Source organism: Tiliqua scincoides, chromosome 3, assembly GCF_035046505.1.
Source record: "Tiliqua scincoides isolate rTilSci1 chromosome 3, rTilSci1.hap2, whole genome shotgun sequence".
In the NCBI taxonomy this organism is placed as follows: Eukaryota; Metazoa; Chordata; class Lepidosauria; order Squamata; family Scincidae; genus Tiliqua; species Tiliqua scincoides.
The window spans coordinates 226,682,622-226,703,466 of NC_089823.1; the positions used below are offsets into that span (position 1 = coordinate 226,682,622).

Genomic DNA, 20,845 nt, shown 5'->3' on the forward strand with positions numbered 1-20,845 from the left:
AAGGCATCTGTCCCTAAACTGTTGTTTGTTTCAGGGTGGACCGTCCTGTAGCCTGCGAAAGGCCGGAAATGATATCATTAAGCATATGATGGCCAAAAATAAGAACTCTGTTCATGTACAGAAACTCCTTAGCTGCAAACGACAGAACAGAAAGTGTGCAGATCTTGGTAATATTTTCAAGATATGAGACAGCTGAACTATCATGCTGGGAGAGTCCAATTATAATTGGGGGGTGGATAAATTGTTTCCAGGGGCCACATCTGGCCTGTGGACCTTATGTCTGACACCCCTGTTCTGACCTTGGGCCACTCACTTGCTCTTGATCAGCTCAGCCTCACAGGGTTGCTGCAAGGATAAATGGAGTGTCTTCTCCTTGGAGGATTAAGGGAGGATCTGTAGCTGCTATCTGGCAATATCAAACCCAAGGTCCAGCCAGTTGGTATTAGGGAATATCCTTGCCATGTTTGCTACTGTGCCAGTCTAGAACCCAAGAGGACCATCATTCTTTAAAAGGGTACAAGGCAAACTTATGCTAGGTCATGACTGCTTCCAACTACTGCAGGTTTCTGATGGGAAGAGCCATAACTGCCTACTCAGCTCAAGATCTGCTACCCTATATTCTAGTGTAGGAGGACCGACATTTCCAAGAGGAAAGCTCAGATACTATATGACAAACATACACATGGTAGTCAAAAATAAACATCTTAAAAAAATGTTAATGTTGAAACTAGACTCAACATTAAGGATCAAGACAAGGCAGTCACATAAGGTGTATTAACCCATTTTAATGGGTTTAATGCCCATTTAATGGGCAGGAGGTCTGGTCTAGAGGGTAGAGCCTCCGTTTGCCTGAAGATAACATCCGAAGGTCGCCAGTTCGAGGCCACTGGCACCATGAATGGCGAGACCTTGAAGCAGCTGACAAGCCTAGCCGAGTTATTCCACCTGCTCTTTGTCTGCCCTCCAAGTGAGATATGCAGGATTGTCAGCCTGTGTGGGAGGAAAATGGAGGCCAGAATGTGATACCAGATCATAAAAGATCCAGCTGAAATGTTGTGGTTCTTGAAAGACAGAACCTTCTTCAATTGTAAAAGTCCCTATTGGGATTTAGTATAGCCTGCCTATGTAAACTGCCTTTGAGGAGATCTCACAACCAAGAAAGGCAGTATATAAATACCTGTATTATTAATTATTATTATTATTGCCTAGCCCACAGGTATACACATTTGATCCCTGTTGCATATATGCAATGTTGGGCAGAAATGGCTTAAGTTTGCATCACTGTCCATATAAAATACTGACAAAACCTGATGATACAACTCAGGTCATGATACAACTCAGGTCATCAATTACAGGTTTGCTATAGGTTGATCTTTTTATGAATTACTGTCCACATGAAAGGTGGAGGATTCAAAATTTTTGCAAACCATTTCTCCATAGCAATGACCTAAGAGAGTTGGCCTTATATTAATAGGATGTCAGAAATATAGTATTGTGATATAGTATTGTGATACCTGCTAAGACATCTACCAGGTAGATGGGACTCGTCAGCCTAGGAAGGCAGCTCATCTAAGAGAAGGAAACTCTGACCTCAAACCTCCACTGCCTTGTGGCTACATCCAGTTGTGGAAAAGGCTTCAGGAGTCAACCTCGAGGCAAAATCAGGAGCCGGAGTCCCTTAGGCAGTTCATGGCTGAACACAGTCACGTTCTGGCAACTCCTGCGACGCCGCTGGAACCAACTGTATTGGCTTCTGCCTTTCCATTGGACCATTCCAGCGACATGGAGAGGGGGGATTTGCTGCATGGGTAACAGCCTATCCTCCATACCTTCTTTACCCAGGCTTCGCGCACTGGAGAGGACACTCCAACTTCGCCATACGGCGTCGGCACAACACGGGAAGCAGCAGTTTACCGGTTATAAGTCTTTGCTCGATTGGCGTAGAGCATGACGCCAGGGGCTGCTTCCGACAGTGGGAGAGATCACTGCATCTCATTGGGCAGCTACCGCCCGCCTTAAGCTGGGCAGTCCCCAGCCAGTAAGGTGTTGCCTTGCCACGGTCCGTTAACCTCATGGGGTGCATGGGGTTTAGGGTGAAAACCGACAAGCGGATCGACAACTCTGCACCATGCAACAGAAAACAGAAAACTACTGCCCTAAAGCTGGGCACCTGGAACGTTAGGACAATGACACCTGGCTTCTCTGATGACCTGCAAGAAATAGACGACGCACGCAAAACAGCTGTCATCGACATGGAGCTGAGCAGACTGCAGATGGACATTGTCGCCCTTCAAGAGACTAGGCTGCCAGATTCCGGATCTGTCAAGGAGAGAAATTTCTCATTTTTCTGGCAGGGAAAACCACCAAACGAAACCAGGGAACATGGCGTTGGCTTTGCGGTCAGAAATACCCTGCTGAAATCCATCATCCCACCTACTGTGGGAAGTGAAAGAATTTTGTCCCTGCAGCTCCAGTCATCAGCAGGACCTGTCACTCTCATCAATGCTTATGCACCGACTCTGTCGTCTCCAGCAGAAGCCAAAGACAAATTCTATGATGACCTGGCCACCACTGTCAAGAAAATCCCTGTAAAAGAGCCATTGTTCATCCTCGGCGATTTCAGTGCTAGAGTTGGTGCTGATAACAGTTCATGGCCCACTTGCTTAGGTCAGTTTGGCACTGGGAGGATGAACGAAAATGGCCAACGCCTGCTAGAGTTTTGCTGTCATCACGGTCTCTGTGTCAGCAACACGTTCTTCAACACAAAGCCCCAACATAGAGTCTCTTGGAGACATCCAAGATCAAAGCACTGGCACCAGCTCGACCTGATCCTCACCAGACGCTCCAGCCTTCCCAGCATCAAGATCACACGCAGTTATCATGGTGCTGCCTGCGACACTGACCACTCCCTGGTGTGCAGCAGAGTGAAACTGCAAACAAAGCGACTGTATCACACGAAAAAGGAAGGAAGACCTCGCATTGATACCAGCAAGACCCGGGATCAGAGAAAAGTGGAGGAATTTGCACAAGCGCTTGAGGAATCTCTTCCAGGCCCGGCCGACGCAAACGCATCCAACAGATGGGAACATTTCAAGAATACCGTTTACAACACCGCCTTGTCCATATTCGGCAAGAAGACCAACAAGGCGGCAGACTGGTTTGAAGCCCACTCTGAGGAGTTGACACCAGTCATTGAGGAAAAGAGGAGAGCTCAAGCAGCATACAAGGCCTGTCCCAGTGAGCGCAACCTGCAGGTCCTCCGAACTGCTCGCAGCAAAGTCCAACAGACTGCCAGGAGATGTGCTAACGACTACTGGCTCCAGCTCTGTTCCGAGATACAGATAGCAGCTGACACGGGCAACATCAAGGGGATGTATGATGGTATCAAGCAGGCCCTAGGTCCAACACAGAGGAAAATTGCCCCTCTGAAGTCTGCCACAGGCGAGGTCATCCAGGATCGGGCGCAGCAGATGGAACGCTGGGTGCAGCACTACTCTGAGCTATATTCCAGAGAAAATGTAGTCACCGAAGAAGCACTGAACAACATTGAGTGCCTGCCTGTGCTGGAAGAGCTTGACAGTGAACCAACCCTAGAAGAACTTCACGTGGCCCTGGACTCCCTTGCCTTTGGCAAGGCACCTGGAAAAGACAGCATCCCTGCTGAAGTCCTAAAATGCTGCAAAGAGATCATCGTCACTGAGCTGCATGAAATCCTCTGTCTCTGCTGGAGAGAAGGTGGAGTACCTCAAGACATGAGGGATGCAAACATCATCACGCTGTACAAGAACAAAGGCGACAGGGGTGACTGCAACAACTACCGCGGCATCTCTCTTCTTAGCGTTGTAGGAAAGCTGTTTGCCCGAGTTGTACTAAAAAGGCTCCAGGTACTTGCAGAGAGCGTCTATCCAGAATCGCAGTGTGGATTCCGAGCTAACAGGTCCACCACTGATATGGTATTCTCCCTTAGACAACTGCAGGAGAAATGCAGGGAACAACGACAGCCACTTTATAGCCTTCATAGATCTCACAAAGGCTTTCGACCTGGTCAGCAGAGACGGCCTCTTCAAGATTCTCCCCAAGATTGGATGTCCACCCAGGCTCCTCAGCATCATCAGATCTTTCCACAAGGACATGAAGGGCACTGTTGTCTTCGATGGCTCCACATCAGATCCTTTTGACATCCGAAGCGGAGTGAAGCAGGGCTGTGTTCCTGCACCAACCTTGTTTGGGATTTTCTTCGCTGTCCTGCTGAAGCAGGCCTTTGGAACTGCAACAGAAGGCATCTATCTCCGGACCAGATCAGACGGAAAGCTCTTCAACCTCTCCAGACTGAGAGCAAAATCCAAAGTCCAGCTGAAATGTCTGCGTGACTTCCTCTTTGCCGACGATGCAGCTGTCACTACCCACTCTGCCAAAGAACTCCAGCAGCTCATGGATCGTTTTAGCAAGGCCTGCCAAGATTTTGGACTGACAATCAGCCTGAAGAAAACACAGGTCATGGTTCAGGATGTGGACTCACCTCCCTGCATTACAATCTCTGAGCATGAACTGGAGATTGTCCATGACTTTGTGTACCTTGGCTCAACGATCTCCGACACTCTTTCTCTCAATACCGAGCTAAACAAGCGCATCGGTAAAGCAGCTACCACGTTTTCCAGACTCACAAAGAGAGTCTGGTCCAACAAGAAGCTGACGGAACATACCAAGATCCAGGTCTACAGAGCTTGCGTCCTGAGTACACTTCTGTACTGCAGCGAGTCATGGACTCTTCACTCACGACAGGAGAGGAAACTGAACGCTTTCCACATGCGCTGCCTCCGACGCATCCTCGGCATCACCCAGCAGGACAAAGTTCCAAACAACACAGTCCTGGAACGAGCTGGAATCCCTAGCATGTATTCACTGCTGAAACAGAGACGCCTGCGTTGGCTTGGTCATGTCGTGAGAATGGATGATGGCCGGATCCCAAAGGATCTCCTCTATGGAGAACTCGTGCAAGGAAAGCGCCCTACAGGTAGACCACAGCTGCGATACAAGGACATCTGCAAGAGGGATCTGAAGGCCTTAGGGATGGACCTCAACAAGTGGGAAACCCTGGCCTCTGAGCGGCCCACTTGGAGGCAGGCTGTGCAGCATGGCCTTTCCCAGTTTGAAGAGACACTTTGCCAACAGTCTGAGGCTAAGAGGCAAAGAAGGAAGGCCCATAGCCAGGGAGACAGACCAGGGACAGACTGCACTTGCTCCCGGTGTGGAAGGGATTGTCACTCCCAGATTGGCCTTTTCAGCCACACTAGACGCTGTTCCAGAACCACCTTTCAGAGCGCGATACCATAGTCTTTCGAGACTGAAGGTTGCCAATACAATGATACCTGTCAGCTGACCACAGATCAAATAGCAAATTAAATCAATAATATCCTTGGTGAGTTGTAGCCTGTTAAAAACATTTACACTACAGTACCTCTCAACAGCAAAGGCTGAACAATAATATGAATGTCTGAAGCTGCCTTCTATCATGTCAGACTACTGCTCCATCGAACTCAGTTTCATCTACATTCATGGCAGTGGTTGCTTGGGATTATTGACAGAAGGTCATTTCCCACTCCTTCCTTCAGATGCCAAAGACTGAACCTGGGACTCAGATTGTATTCTTCCAATAAACTACAGCTACATGGGATGCTGTAGTTGTTCTGGACTTGGACTGAGACCTGGAAGATGCAGGTTCAAATTCCTACTCAGCCACAAAAATTCCAGGGTGACCATGGGCCAGTCACTATTTCTCAGTCTCACTGAGTTGTTGTGATGACAAGTGAGGGAAGAACTATGTGCACCACCCTGAGCTCCTTGGAGAAAGGGCAGTATAAAAATGTGAAAAATTAAAAAAGCTAACATGTGGCACCATTTGATCAAGGATCTTGGCACCCAGCCCCCCAAGTCTGGGGGAGGTTATTTTCAAACTGAAACAGCACTTTCGACACCAGCAGCACTACCTTTGTTCAACTTTGTGTTGCAACTTTAAAAAAAAAAGCATGGAAAAGGTCAGAGGCGAGTCCGAAAGATACAACTAGCATTTCTCAGATACAGTATTTCATTTACTTTTTTTTTCTGAGAGTGTAGCAGATCGAAGTGGGATAAGTTGCAAGCAGCACAAGTGATTTAGAGCAGCGTTCCTCAATGCCTGTCCCCCACTGTACCACTTTGCATGGAAGTGGTCCACCTATTGGAAGTAAAAAAAACTGGTCGGCAACCTTCAGTCTCGAAAGACTATGGTATAAGCCTATAGCACCCGGTATTCCCAGGCGGTCTCCCATCCAAGTACTAACCAGGCCTGACCCTGCTTAGCTTCCAAGACCAGACAACATTGGGCATCTGCAGGGTGCTGCTCTATTGGAAGTACCACTTGAAGTAACTGGTGATGATGTCATCACCAGTTAGTACTGGATTGGGAGGTCAGATGTGATGCAACAAACACTGTAAGAGGCTCAGGGTGGACAGGAGGGCTTTTTCACTGAATCTCTACCCACCAAACTGAGCCTCTTATTGCTGCTTGTTGTGTTGCTTTGCTGGTATTGCTGCCAGGAGGTGAAGGTCTAGGGATCCCAAGTATACCACCAGATAGCACCTCATGTACCCCTGGTGGTACAAGTACCACTGATTGAGAAACACTGATTTAGAGCACACCTGTGTGAACTGTGGGTTGCATTTGGGGGATCACAATTACTCTGTTAATCACAATTGCACCTATGCATACGATGCTTTGTAGCAGATAAGGCAGGCTCCTGCCCCAAGTGGCTCACAATCTAGAACAGGCACAGGGGAGACAGAGGAATGGGAGGGGTATGATCATGCAATGCCTGCATATTTGGACTTAGTTGCACTAAGCGATGGAAATTAAGGAGTTAGTCCAAGGGGTTACAAGACATGGACAGTGGCCCATCCTGGCTCAATAAATATCCTGTTTTTGCTGCACATCAGGGACAGCAAAAAAGGGCATTATGTGCATGTGTCACATGCAACAATGTATGGCTGGTGAACTGTATTTACACTGTACATTGGTAGGTCAGAAGCTGAGCAGGCAAATCTTATAGACTTAGGGCACAAGCCTAACCAGGTCTACTCAGAAGTAAGTCCTATTTTGTTCAATGGGGCTTACTCTCAGGAAAGTGTGGTTAGGATTGCAGCCTTAAAATGTTTCAATTACCTCCAATCAAAGACATGCATGTTTATTGTATGAAATTTACAAATTATTGTATGAAATCTGCTGTTTCCCACACTGTATATCCCAGCTGCCTTGGAGCCTTTGTAAAGGCAGAGTGTAAATGTTTTAAATAACCACAAATATTTGGCCCTACCCAGCTCTATCATCCTGGCCCAGCTCTATCTCTAGCCTCACCTACCGTATTGTTCATCTAACCCTTTCCTGTTAACTGGAGGTCTGGGCAGGAGGTCTGGTCTAGAGGGTAGAGCCTCCGTTGGAGGAAACTGGAGGCCAGAATGTGACACCAGATCAGCAAAGATCCATCTGAAATGTTGTGGTTCTTGAAAGATAGAACCTTCTTCAATTGTAAAAATCCCTATGGGGATTTAGAACAGCCTGCCTATGTAAACCACCTTGAATTAAAGTCTGAGGAGAAATCTGAAGACCAAGAAAAGCGGTATATAAATACCTGTATTATTATTATTAACTGCATACTGGTCTTCCTGCCCATAGACCCTGTGTGATGTTTCCCTCCCACCACCCTAGAACTTCGTGTTTGCTCTACCCACATTGTCCTAGGACTTTGGCCCCCAACCCATAATTTACTGAAAGATTGAGAGTACCACACAAAGTCTGACTCCCATGCTGTAATTTTGATATTTCAGCAATCTTGTTCATTTTGGCACTAGATCAGGAAAGTAGGTGCCAAATCTCCACTGTGTTCCAGGCTATTAGGGATGGATGCACTCTTGTCAGAGATGAGATCATGGTACACATACTCGATAAGGCAAGTGTGGTATTTAATACATATAATTAGAACGCATGCAGCATATGAACCGGAAAAAAGTCCCATAAATTCATGGTGTCATCCATGAGGGCAGGAGGTTTGGTCTAGAGGGTAGAGCCTCCGTTAGCCCGAAGATAACATCAGAAGGTTGCCAGTACAAAGATACCAGCAGCTCCCTGAACTAAGAGTGGCAAGACCTTGAAGCAGCTGACAAGCTGAGCTGAGTGATTCCACCTCCTCTTGGTGTGAGCAAAAAGTGTCTTGGTTGCCCTCCATGTGAGAAATGGAGCTGCTTGTCAGCCTGCTGGGAGAACTGGAGGCCAGAAGTGAGACCAAACCAGGAAGATCCATTCTGAAATGTTGTTGGTTCTTGAAAGAGAGAAGCTTTATGATTGTATGAAAAATCCCTTTGAGGGATTTAGAAACGCCTGCCTATGTAAACTGCCTTGAATAAAGTCAGAGGAGTAATCCGATGACCAGAAAGGCGGTATATAAATACCTAGTTATTATTATCCCTGCCCTGCATGGAAGATCCCAAGGAAGAGAGAGTAACCAAGTTGGAAGAAAGAGCTCCAGACCCAAGCTGGAACTTGGATCTGCTGGTTAGGAGACTCCAGGGTTAGAGACTTCAGAAGTGAGACTGTGAAGCTAGGTCTCACTGAACCAAAGCCCCTCAAGAAACCAGTTCTGGCAATGCCCAGAACCCCACACTTCTCTGAGCCCAAATCTCAGCACTGGCAATGGATCAGGGAGAACGGCAATAGAGTAAATGAGGAGTGCAAGACTTCAGGTCAGAGCACTGACCTTCTAAAAGTCTCCAAACAGGGAGGTGGATCTTGGGAGGGCTAATCTGGCCCTGGAAACATTTAAGCTTTCATTCCTCCTCTGGCCATTGCAGGAGCACATTTTCCATTTAGAGCTCTCCAGGGTACTGCAACCAAACATCCCAGGTCCTCTCGGAAGGGAGGACACCTAGTTCATGCATCATACACTGGAGAGACACAAATATCCAAGATATTACCTGCCAAATTTCAGTTCAGGGTGGAGCCACAGAATCCAAGTCACAGAGTTGGAAGGGATCTTAAAGGTCATCTAGTCCAACCCCCTGCTGGTAGCAGGAAATCATCCTAGAGCATCTCCAGCAGGTGCTTGTCAAGCCTCTGCTTGAAGATTTCCAACGAGTCTTAACTCCGCAACTGAGTCTGGTGCTGAAACAATGCCAGAGTTGAGCTTTGAAACAGGCAACATTATTGCAAAGTCTAGAGTGTTACCTTCTTTTTCCTGCTCTCTGTATAGAACGGGTCACCACTCAGATGACCAATGAAATATTGTGAGCAAATTGTCTGTCTGGCAGTTGTCAAATATTTCGAACTTAAGAACGCTTTGATTAGGAGACAACTTTCTTGCCTGCACCAGGGGTGCTCTCTTGTTGTCTCTACAGCAGTCACATGGGAACCCTTTCCTTGGTGAGTAAATCCCCAGGTGGCTGGAGACTGTCTGAAGGATGCAACTTGGTGCACAGAGCTTATCATGTTCTACATGCGCTTCTCAATTGCACCACAAAGTCTACCAATAGCATGACAGGAATGAGACACCTTGTTCCTTTGCTCTGTGGGAGTTACAGTTACCCAAAGACACACTTCTCCCCTAGAAGCAGGTACAATTATGCCCTTCAACTCCCTTTAGAGACCATTTGCCCTCTCCTCTCTCAATTAGAATACAGAGTCTAATTTCTCCTACTTGCCACATATTGCACCTACAGGTTCTCTCTGAACAGAAACACAGGATTCAGGAGGAAGCATGAAATAGTCATGGTAGGTGGTACAGACCAAGAATATTAAGGCTTGCTGCTGCTGTTGCTAGCATCCTTCAGTCTCGGAAGACTATGGTATTGTGCTCTGAATGGTGGTTCTGGAACAGAGTGTCCTCTCCAGTGCGCGAAGCCTGGGTAAAGTAGATATGGAGGATAGACTGTTTCCCATGCAGCAAATCCCCCCTCTCCACGTCGATGAAATGGTCCAATGGAAAGGCAGAAGCCAATACGGTTCGTTCCAGCGGCGTCGCAGGGGTTGCCAGAACGTGACTGTGTTCAGCCATGAACTGCCTCATGGACTCCAGCTCCGGATTTTGCCTCGAGGTTGACTCCTGAAGCCTTTTCCATAACTGGATGTAGCCACAAGACAGTGGAGGTTTGGATCAGAGTTTTCCTTCTCTCAGATGGGCTGCCTTCCCAGGCTAACGAGTCCCATCTTCCCTGTGGCTGTTTAGCTGCCTCTTACAACAAGTACAGCCAAACTGAGGGCCTATTCTTATCCCCAGCCTGATCTCGGAAGCTAAGCAGGGTCAGGCCTGGTTAATACTTGGATGGGAGACCGCCTGGGAATATCTGGTGCTGTAGGCTTATACCATAGTCTTGTGAGACTGAAGGTTGCCAACCATCAGCCCCCAGGGGAGGGCCTGCTGCTAAATCCATTGCATTTGTTGTGGAATGCAGACCTCCATATGATCTGGCATGGTACTCTTTCATCTTCTAGGAGTAGTAGTGTAGCAAGCATGGGGATGATCCAGGCTGGAAGGGGAGGGGGTGCATGCACACACACTCCAGCTGTTTCCCCAAGTCAGAAAAGAGGGAGCGTGTGCACAATCACAGTGGTGGGGTGCATGTGCTCCAACCACAGTTCTGACACATGAGAACCCAGAAGTAACATGACATTGCATGATATCATGTCATCAACCAGGCACCAGGCCCCTTGGCGACACTGCTATCTAGGAGTCAGTGTTAGAGTAATTCTGTCCATTACTGATCTAAAACATTAATGCTTTCAAGTTGATCAAGACATTTCTTTTCTAACTGACAAATATGAACTTTAGCCCAGAGCACCTCAAAACGCCTCTCCTGAGCAGTTCACACACATCTACTTATTACTTATTTCTTTACTCAGCGTGTGGTTGGTCTGTGGAACTCCTTGCCGCAGGATGTGGTGACGGCATCTGGCCTGGATGCCTCTAAAAGGGGATTGGACAAGTTTCTGGGGGGAAAATGTCAAGGAAGGAGCAGCTTTCTTATCTGCAGCTCTCCGCGGAATGTGGCTTCAAAGACTCAGCCCACACAAAGAGTACTTTCAGACACAAGTCTTTCATTACTTCAGTCAGTATTTACAAGATAACAGAATAATAGCAGCGTAGCAAAGAAACATAAACCAGCATAGCTTGCCATACACACGATAAATCAGCCTTCCCTGCTTTTCCAGCCTTCCCAGCTGTTCCCCCTTCCCCTCGTCCTACACGTGAGTGTTCTTGCAGGCTTTTTAAAGCACTGAGCGTGAATTGGGAAGGGTGGTGTCTCCTCCTCCTGATGCTGACTCAGCACCTGTTACAATTGGTGAGCTTGTTCACCTGATGCTTGGTGATTCAGCATTTTACATTGCTTAGGCTCTGCCTTATCCAGACCAAATTCCTTGGGTTGTTTTTCTAACCCTGACAGAAAATCCATTACAGGTTACAAGCCATGGTGCAACCTCCTGATTTTAGAAATGGGCTATGTCAGAATGCCAGATGCAAGGGAGGGCACCAGGATGCAGGTCTCCTGTTATCTGGTGTGCTCCCTGGGGCATTTGGTGAGGCCGCTGTGAGATACAGGAAGCTGGACGAGATGGGCCTTTGGCCTGATCCAGTGGGGCTGTTCTTATGTTCTTATTTCCAAGTTATAAAGCGGCACAGCAGAGGGCACTTGCTTTGCATACAGAAGGCCCCAGGTTCAATCCTGGGCATGTTTAGGTATGGTTGGGAAAGACATACCCCCAACATAAACCTCTGAAGAATTGCTGTGCATCAGTAAAGACAATACTGCAAAAGACAAAGGGATTGATTTGGGATAAGACAGCTTTATATATTATTATACTTTATTATTACTCCGCCTTTCTCCACGAAGGGACTCAAGGCGGCTTACAAAACAAGGTTAAAACAGATAAAAAACAATGTAACATATTGTAAAAACAGTAGTCAGATAAAAACTAGTCAGATAAGAGCATAGCGCAGCAAATTAAAAAAGGATCAGGCCTGTAAACAGATGTTAAAAAAATATTAAGAGATGTTAAAAAGGTCAGGAACTCAGAAGGCTTGTCTAAACAGAAGGGTCTTCAGGCCTCGCCGAAAAGTTTCAAGAGAGGGAACAGTTCTTAAGTCAAGGGGAAGGGAATTCCATAGTGTTGGTGTCACTACTGAGAAGGCCCTATTTCTTGCCGCTGCCCCACGTACCTCCCTGTGGCACTTGTAAAAAGGCCTTCTCTGATGACCTAAGAGGACGGGCCAGACTGTACGAGAGTAGGCGGTCTCTGAGATACCCTGGCCCAGAGCAGTATAGGGCTTCAAAGGTCAAAACCAGCACCTTGAATTGGGCCCAGAAACAAATGGGCAGCCAGTGCAGCCGCTGGAGAAGCAGACTGACAGAGTCAAATCGCCTACCTCAAGTAACCACACGGGATGCCGCATTCTGGACTAGTTGCAGTTTCCAAACCATCTTCAAGGGCAGCCCCACATAGAGCGCGTTACAATAATCTAGCCTCGATGTCACCGTGGCATGGATCACCGTGGCCAGGTCTGCACGATCCAAGTATGGCCGCAGCTGGCGCACCAGCCGAAGCTGAGCAAAGGCCCTCCTAGCCACAGCCGCCACCTGGGAATCCAGGAGTAGCTGTGAGTTCAGGACCCCCAAGCTGTGGACCTACTCCTTCGGGGGAGTGCAACCCCATTCAGCGCAAGCCAATACTCCAGCACTTGCATCGAGGATTTCCAAACCAGGAGAGCCTCTGTCTTATCCGGATTTAATTTCAGCTTGTTAGCCCCCATCCAGATCCTCATTGCCTCCAGACAGCGCTCCAGGACCTCAACCGCCACCCTGGAGTCTGGAGGAAAGGAGAGATAGAGCTGGGTGTCATCAGCATATTGATGGCACCCCACTCCAAATCCCCATATGACCTCTCCCAGTGGTTTCATGTAGATGTTAAATAGCATGGGGGACAGAATTGAACCCTGTGGCACCCTGCACCTCAAAGGCCAGGGTGTCAAACAGGCATCCCCCAGTACCACCATCTGGGACCAATCCTCCAAGTAGGAGCGGAACCACCGCAAAGCAGTGCCTCCAACTCCCAGCTCAGCCAATCGACTGAGAAGGATACCATGGTCGATGGTATCAAAGCTGCTGAGAGGTCCAGCAGGACCAACAGGGATGCATTCCCCCTGTCCAGTCTCCGGCGTAGGTCATCCACCAAGGCAACCAAGGTGGTTTCCATCCCAAAGCCCGGCCTGAAACCAGATTGAAAAGAATCCAGATAATCTGCTTCATCCAAGACCCTTTGGAGTTGAGACGCCACCACCTTTCTGCTCAATTACCTTGCCCAGAAACAGGATGTTGGAGACTGGCCGGTAGTTATCTAACACAGTGGAATATATATTCCAGTCATTATATTCCAGTCATTATAAAAGCAAAGACACAAAATAAATGAATGCAGTCATATTTAGCATTTATACAGTGCTTTCATTTTCAAAGTGCTTCGGATACATTATCTCAGTAATCCCAATAATCCTTGCCACCACCTTGCAATTTAGCAAACAGCAATAGCATTTTGCAGATGGGGGCAGGGCTAGGAAAGAATGTCTAGGACAGCTCAATCATGTGACTATCATACACCAACCACTTAGTCATTTCTGAGGCTAAGAAATTAGCTGGTGCCCATCAACGCATCTGGAAATTTATTTAGATCTGTGAAAGTCTGGCCACCCAAACTAGCTTTCAGGGATTAATTTTACCCCACCCCCTTGAAAAAAGCTGGTGGGGGGTGACTCAAGGTGGGGACTCAAATCCATACATGTGTTACATATATGAAGACTCAGAAGAGCTCTCTGCATCTAGCACACACCATATCACACAAGGTTCTGTACTAAATGTCTCCCTCTGATGTATCAGTTTACTACATGCCAGGAATTTTCTTACATGGAGGAATGCTCATAAATACTAGCTCCTACCTGCAGCTTTCAAACTACTGCATCCTCTGTTAGCCTTTGGGAAAACTAAAAAGTGGCATCACTGACAGGGAGTTTGGAGGAAAGGTCCTTACCCCAGGCCCTTCTGAGCCCAGCACAAATGCCAGGATTAGCTGGAGCAAAGAAAACACTGTGTGTCACGTGCTTCTAAGTCCCTACCAGGGGTTTATCCTTCAACAAAATAGATTAAGGTTGCTAATCATGCCTAGGAAAGACAACCCAGCTTATTGTTTCAGAGCTCATCAGCCAATCCCAGAAACACTCTGGGACTGAATTAAACTGAAGTTGTGCAGCCAACACTCCGTATAAGACTCTTTTGTCTAGTCAAGATTCAGTAGCTGCTGTCTGGGAATTGGTGTTTAGAGCCAACAACTATCCTGACAAGAGGCTTTTGAGGGGCCCAACCTCAAATCCATGCTGGTTTGCATCAGTCTTGTGCTGACAGAACAACTAAGCTATAGTTTACCTGCCACAATCAATTATCCCAAGATCAAAGAGGTGCACCAGGACAGAGGTCAGGGCAGTATAAGGAATGGATGGTTATTATCATCAGGTCCTGCTCGTCAGCATCCCAAAGGCTGATCACCACTGCAGATGGCACACTGCCTTGATAGACCTTTGGTCCAATTCAGGGCAACCATTTCTCAATCTTATATTGCAATTTCAATTCAACCTTCAGTTCATTCCAAAAATGTAAACACATGAAACTGAATCAAGTTTCACATGAAATTCTGGAATGAGTCCTGAATAAGCAATAGTTGTAAGCCAATTCCTCATGTCCCATATCACAGCTTTTTATTTAAAAAAAAAAATTGAAGAATCAAAGCATTTTACATTGTCTCAGTAATAGCCCCTGTTAACTGGGCAAAGACGCATGCTTTAAAATGGTGTTGCTCTTACATTTAGCAGGGTAAGAGCAATTACCTCTATGTATGCCCAACAAAGAGTCTTTTTCAGTGGCTGTCTGTCTTTAAGACTGTGAGCCTTTTTGGGATCGGGACTCATTTTTTACTATATATACATTTTACTATATATAATTGCTGAAAAGTGATATATAGTACAAATATTTATCATCAATAATCCTTGCAATGCCCCTGCAAGGTAGGTCAATAATAAAATTTCTATAATGGAGTGATCATGAATAGTGGCTTGGACAAGACCAGATATAGCCTGACCTCATACATATTTGTCTCCACTGGCAAAATAGCTGGTGCAAATGTGAGAAGTCTCACTGCAGGGGAAGGAAAATCCCCTTCCCCTGAGGAGACTTCCGGCTGCTTCCTGGCACCAGTGGGATATATCAGTCAACAGTTTGGCACTGGTATTCTCCAGGCACCAAGAACTATAGGACTGGGTTGCCTGGCAGTTCATGCAAAGGCAGAGTGGCTTTGAGAAAGGAGCCACTCTCAAGAGTTTAAAGAGGTCTGTTGATTTTAAAATGCATACCCTGCCTTTCCATCACAAATAGCTGCAGGGCAGTTGCTAATACAGTACACAGCTTTGTTGGGACAGTGAAAAGAGATGCTGGAAAGGGCAACAGTCACATCTCAGTGGCACAGCTAGAGGAGGTGCAAAACACTAAGTTTTGGAGGGAGCATAAGTGCAATGTGCAAGTGGCCCCTTCCCGTTGGAGCCATTCTGGGCAAGGGGTCACAAAACAGAGGCGCATGGCTCTGAAGGGGAGGGCGAGGGTCTGCTTGCATGCTGCAGCCAGGCTCCCTGCAAAACATGGTGCTTGCACCCCCTCTAGCTATGCCACTGCTCTCCCCACTTCTCTGCCACCACCACTGCTGTGGTTGCCTTTAAGAGCCCTGTAGAAACCTCAATGAAATCAGGAAGGCAAGAGCAGAAAACAGGGAAGTGCTGACTGCAAGCAATGCACAGGGATTCCTCAACACACACAGTCCATCAAAACCAGTCCCTCCCTCCCTCTCCTAGATGAGAGATCACTAAGGCAGTGGCGTAGCTAGAGGGGGGCAAAGCACTAGGTTCTGCAGGGAGCCTCACCACTTCATGCAAGGGGCTCCTCCCCTGCCTTTCAAGGTGCAGGGGGGGGGGAGCAAAACGAAGGCCGAATGACTCCAAAGGGGAAGAGCCGCTTGCACGCTGTGGTGAGGCTCCTTGCACAACCTAGTGCTTTGCCCCCCTCCAGCTACGCCACTGCCCACCGGAAAAAATGGGCGGCGGAGGAAGGTGAGATGCGCACCCTTCTCATCACGCAGGCTGCCTGCAGTGAGCATCGCCTGAAGGATGACCCGCTGCCCATCAGCGCTTGCCCGATGCTGCCCAGTCCGCAAGCACCTTGCAGAGCGGTGGGTGCAGCTCCGGCCACTCCGTCGAGGCGTGTCCCGGTGTAGCAGCCCAAGCCTAGGCAGGACTACTCAGAAGTAAATCCCATTATCGTCAATACGGCTTGCTCCCAGGTAAGTGCGGCTAGGCTTGCAGCCTCAGAGCCCAAGCCTATGCATGTCTACTCAGAAGTAAGCCCTACTGTAGTCAATAGGGCTTACTCCCAGGTAAGTGCGGCTAGGCTTGCAGCCTCAGAGCCCAAGCCCATGCATGTCTACTCAGAAGTAGACCCCATTGTAGTCAACAGGGCTTACTCCCAGGTAAGTGCGGCTAGGCTTGCAGCCTCAGAGCCCAAGCCTATGCATGTCTACTCAGAAGTAAGCCCCGCTGTAGTCAATCGGGCTTACTCCCAGGTAAGTGCGGCTAGGCTTGCAGCCTCAGAGCCCAAGCCTATGCATGTCTACTCAGAAGTAAGCCCTACTGTAGTCAATCGGGCTTACTCCCAGGTAAGTGCGGCTAGGCTTGCAGCCTCAGAGCCCAAGCCTATGCATGTCTACTCAGAAGTAAGCCCCACTGTAGTCAATCGGGCTTACTCCCAGGTAAGTGCGGCTAGGCTTGCAGCCTCAGAGCCCAAGCCTATGCATGTCTACTCAGAAGTAAGCCCCACTGTAGTCAATCGGGCTTACTCCCAGGTAAGTGCAGCTAGGCTTGCAGCCTCCGCATGTCTACTCAGAAGGAAATGCCCTTGCAGTCACTGGGGCTTGCTCCCAGGAAAGCGTGGCCAGAGGGGCTGCGCGGCCGCCTTACCGTTTGCTGCGCGGCCCTGAAGGCGGCGTCCAGCAGCATGAGCCGCCAGGGCTCGGAGACGGTGCCGGGCAGGGGCAGGTAGACGTAGTAGGCGGCCAGCAGGACCGCGCCGCCCAGCAGCAGCCCGGCCACCGCCGCCCTCATGATGCGCGTCCGTGGCGGCCCCGCGGCGCTGCTCTTTCAAGGGCGCGCCAGCCCCGCCGGAGGCTTTCATCACCCCGGCGGGCCAATGGGAGGCAGCGCAGGAAGTCCAGGCGCTTCCGTCCCTCCAGCCTCCTGGCGCTGGGCATCCTCCTCGGCGGCTGCGGGGGCGCCTAGTGAGCCGCCTGGTGCATTGCAGCCAAGGCTGCGCCCGCCTGCCCGCCCGCCCGTGCAGGCAGTGAGCAGGATCCATGAGGATCTTGGGCGCAGGTTGGAAGGACGGCAGTAGGAAGAGGCGCCGCTGCTTGACAGCCCAGCCCGAGGCATGTCTGCTCAGAAGTCAGTCCCATGAGAGGCAATGGGGCTTACTCCCAGGAAAGTGTGGAGAAGATTGGGCTGTAAGGGCCCAATCCTGTCCAACTTTCCAGCACCGGTGCAGCTGCAACGCAGCCCTGAAGTAAGGGAACAAATGTTGAGGGAGCCTCCGTGACTTCCTCCCCACCACAGGTTGCAGCACATGCCCCTTTGGCACTGCTGCCCCAGCACCAGAAAATGAGATGGGATTGGGCCCCAAGGCTCTACACTGCTCGGGAATGGGGTTAGGATCTGGCATAACAGCTGGATCCCAGCCCTGCCTCCCCTCCCCACCTGTCCACCCGCCCCAGGACCCCCCACCCCCATCAGCTGAACTCGGACAATGCAACTTACCTGGAGGAAGCTGCTGTGGAGGCAGGATGCTGCCTCTGTGCGCTGGTGCAGCTTCCTCCTGAGGAGGCGCAAAAGTGCTTTAGGGCATGTGGTTAGGATTGCGCCCTTAAAGAGATTTACATATAAAGAGATACTTTTGTTTGCATATTCACAGTGGTCACAGGTACATCCCATAGACTGGTATTTACAATTTATTGTTTCTCCCTTTTTGTATCTTTGTGTGTTACGCAGACACAGACACACACACAGAGAGAGAGAGAGAGAGAGAGAGAGAGAGAGAGAGAGAGAGAGAGATTGCTGGGACCCTGGTATGAAACCTGGGATTGGGCTGACCTAGCACCCACCCTACCCCTGGTGCATTGGGTGCTACCACTGAGATTCGGAGGTTGACCTGGGCAGGTAGGCCCTCTGAAGGATGTGGGCCCTATGACTGTGTCCAACCTCTGATGCCACCCCTGTACAATGTGTGTGTACCTGTACAAATTCTGCTTCTTTGACCGCAGTTTTATCTCCACACTGTTTGTTCTGGATGTAACTGACAGTGACCCCAGCCAGCGGGAGCACTGTGTTCTGGCTAGTGCATGCCAGTCATGTCTCCTACAGCAGTGTTTCATAAAGTTTTTGACTTTGCAGGGGATTCACAGCCCAGTCCTATGCTTCCTAGCGCCCAGAGTTGCAGCGGCACCAAAATGGCCACCACTGCCTCCCAAGGGGCTGGGAAGCACTGCTGGGACTACTTGGAGTAAGGGAGCTTATGCTCCCTTACCCCATGTAAACCCCTGGTGGCCACATGGGTCTCCTTGAATCTACATCTGCTATCGAGCAGGCACAGATTCAAGGAAAACCCACATCGGGTCTCCTGGGCCAGGAGAGGGGATAGGATATGGTGGCAGGGCCTGCCGCCATCTCTGCCCCCTCCTACCCCGCTCCCTCCCGCCGCCATGCCTCCCCCACTCTTCTCCCTCCCCGAACTGCCTCCCTCCTCACCCTAACTTATGTCTCCACCACCTGGTACTTACACAGAGCGCCAAGTGGCATCTGATTGACCTGTGCCCAGCACTGGCTTAGCACGGGCTTGCACTATACCAGCTCTGGTGCCCACCTGGCACTGACAGCAGGGGCCCACATCCCCAGTGGCCCTATTAACAAATTATCCTCCCCCAAACTCCCATGGCACACCTGCAGATCATCCGTGGCACACCAGTGTGCCATGGCATAGTGGTTGAAAATGGCTACTCTATACATTTGGCCGAAATTAGCCTGTCATCTTTCAGAAAATCAATCTGTTATGTCAGCATGTAGGTGCTTGATAGTAGCTGGAAAACCTTTTTCATTGCTAACAGTGAGGACAGTCTTGAATACGTTCATTTCCTGGATCATTCCTAAGACAAAAACAAGATGTGATTTTAGCATCAATGCTCTGATGCCCATAGCACAATCTTTCTCAAAGGTTTTGAATCGGAAAAACAGAGGCAATGCCATTCCTATGTCGAGGACACATTCTACACTCCCCACCTCCTACTGGAATTGTGAAAAGTTAAGCATTGTGGTGGACCCTGCTATTAAAATTAAACCTTTTCACTTATTCTCAAAAGCAGTTGTGTTAAAACAAAAAACAAAACTCTGTGTGGGCTTCTGCTGTCCAGTATCATGTGCTTCCAATTTTTCTCCTCTCTTCATTTGCAGTATTCAGTGACTGAAGAGAGTGCTTTATGTGTCAGGCTGCCGTCACTAGACCAGTGAAAAGTTGCAACACTTCTACTTTGCCTGGCCTGCTGCCCTCACTAAGCCTCTGAGCAAGCTGACATTTAGTTTTTTGTCTGCTCCCTTGAAAATTAAGTGCAGTGAATTACAGTGGCATAGTTAGAGGGCAAGGGGGTACATTGCTCAGGGTACCACACCTTGAGGGGGTGCCAACCCACATCCCTGATGGTGGACTTGAGATGAAAAAGTGGCCTTCTGAGGCTTGGGGTGACCATGTGTGGGTTCTCTGAGACTCAGAAGGCCTCCTGGTTTTCGCAAAAACTGGAAATGCTTTTCTAAGGCTTCTGGGTGACCTTCTGAGGGCCACAGTGGATAAGAGAAATCTGGAAATGAGGCTCTGTGTGGGTAGTTTTGCCCTTTCTCACAAGGGAGGTAGGTAGATCTGAGGAACTTTGGGTTTGTGTGTGTGCCAAGACATTTGTTGCTCTATCTTGCAAAACACTATGCAATCAGACCCCCCCCCCCTTCATTGTACCAAAATGCTAGGTAAGAGGCTGCTCTTTCTTTCTCTTGGGAGCCTCAGATTACCTCCTAGACCCTGGGAGTGTTAACAAGGGGGTGTTAAATTTGACATGGGAGTGCTAAAGATTTTTGTTCTCCAGGTGTCAATGTCTTAGCTACACCACCAAATGGGATGACCTCTCTATTTTACATTGAACAGCCTGCAGTGAAGGGGGGAGGAGTGGCTGTTAGATAGACAGAGGAAGACTTACAAAATTCACCAAACATGTCTCCTTCACAAGCTCCTTTGAGAAGACTAGACAAAGGCTGAAGGACAGATGACACAGAGCTTCAAAACTACTACTTTATTTTAATAATGATACATACACATCATGTCCTGGGGGTTTCAGGGCTAGATTTTCCAGTGTACAAAAACAGACATGTGAAATTTTAACAGATGGAACATCCGCTTTTTGCATTATATCCCCCTACTCTTTGTTCTCTGTGGAGAACCCCACCCCATGTTCCTCTTACACTCCTCTAAAACTTCAGGAGTGGGAAGCAGAAGCATGTATTGAGTGCTGGCTGATAAAGTGTGCACAGTGATTGGTTGGTCAGTGGGTTACTGCATTGAGATCCCACTTTACTTAATTCTTGGGAAACATCCTTGC

At 48.7% G+C, this 20,845-nt stretch overlaps 1 protein-coding gene across 1 annotated transcript in view; it reads right to left on the reverse strand.

Moving 5' to 3' along the window:
• NCEH1 (neutral cholesterol ester hydrolase 1) overlaps positions 1 to 17,332 on the reverse strand; it is a 37,705-nt gene extending 20,373 nt beyond the window's left edge. The window contains exon 1 of the mRNA XM_066622112.1: positions 17,121 to 17,332. Within this exon, the coding sequence (XP_066478209.1) occupies positions 17,121 to 17,264 (144 nt within the window). The 5' untranslated portion in view covers positions 17,265 to 17,332. The remainder of the gene's footprint in view (positions 1 to 17,120) is intronic.
• Between the last annotated feature and the right edge of the window lie 3,513 nt (positions 17,333 to 20,845).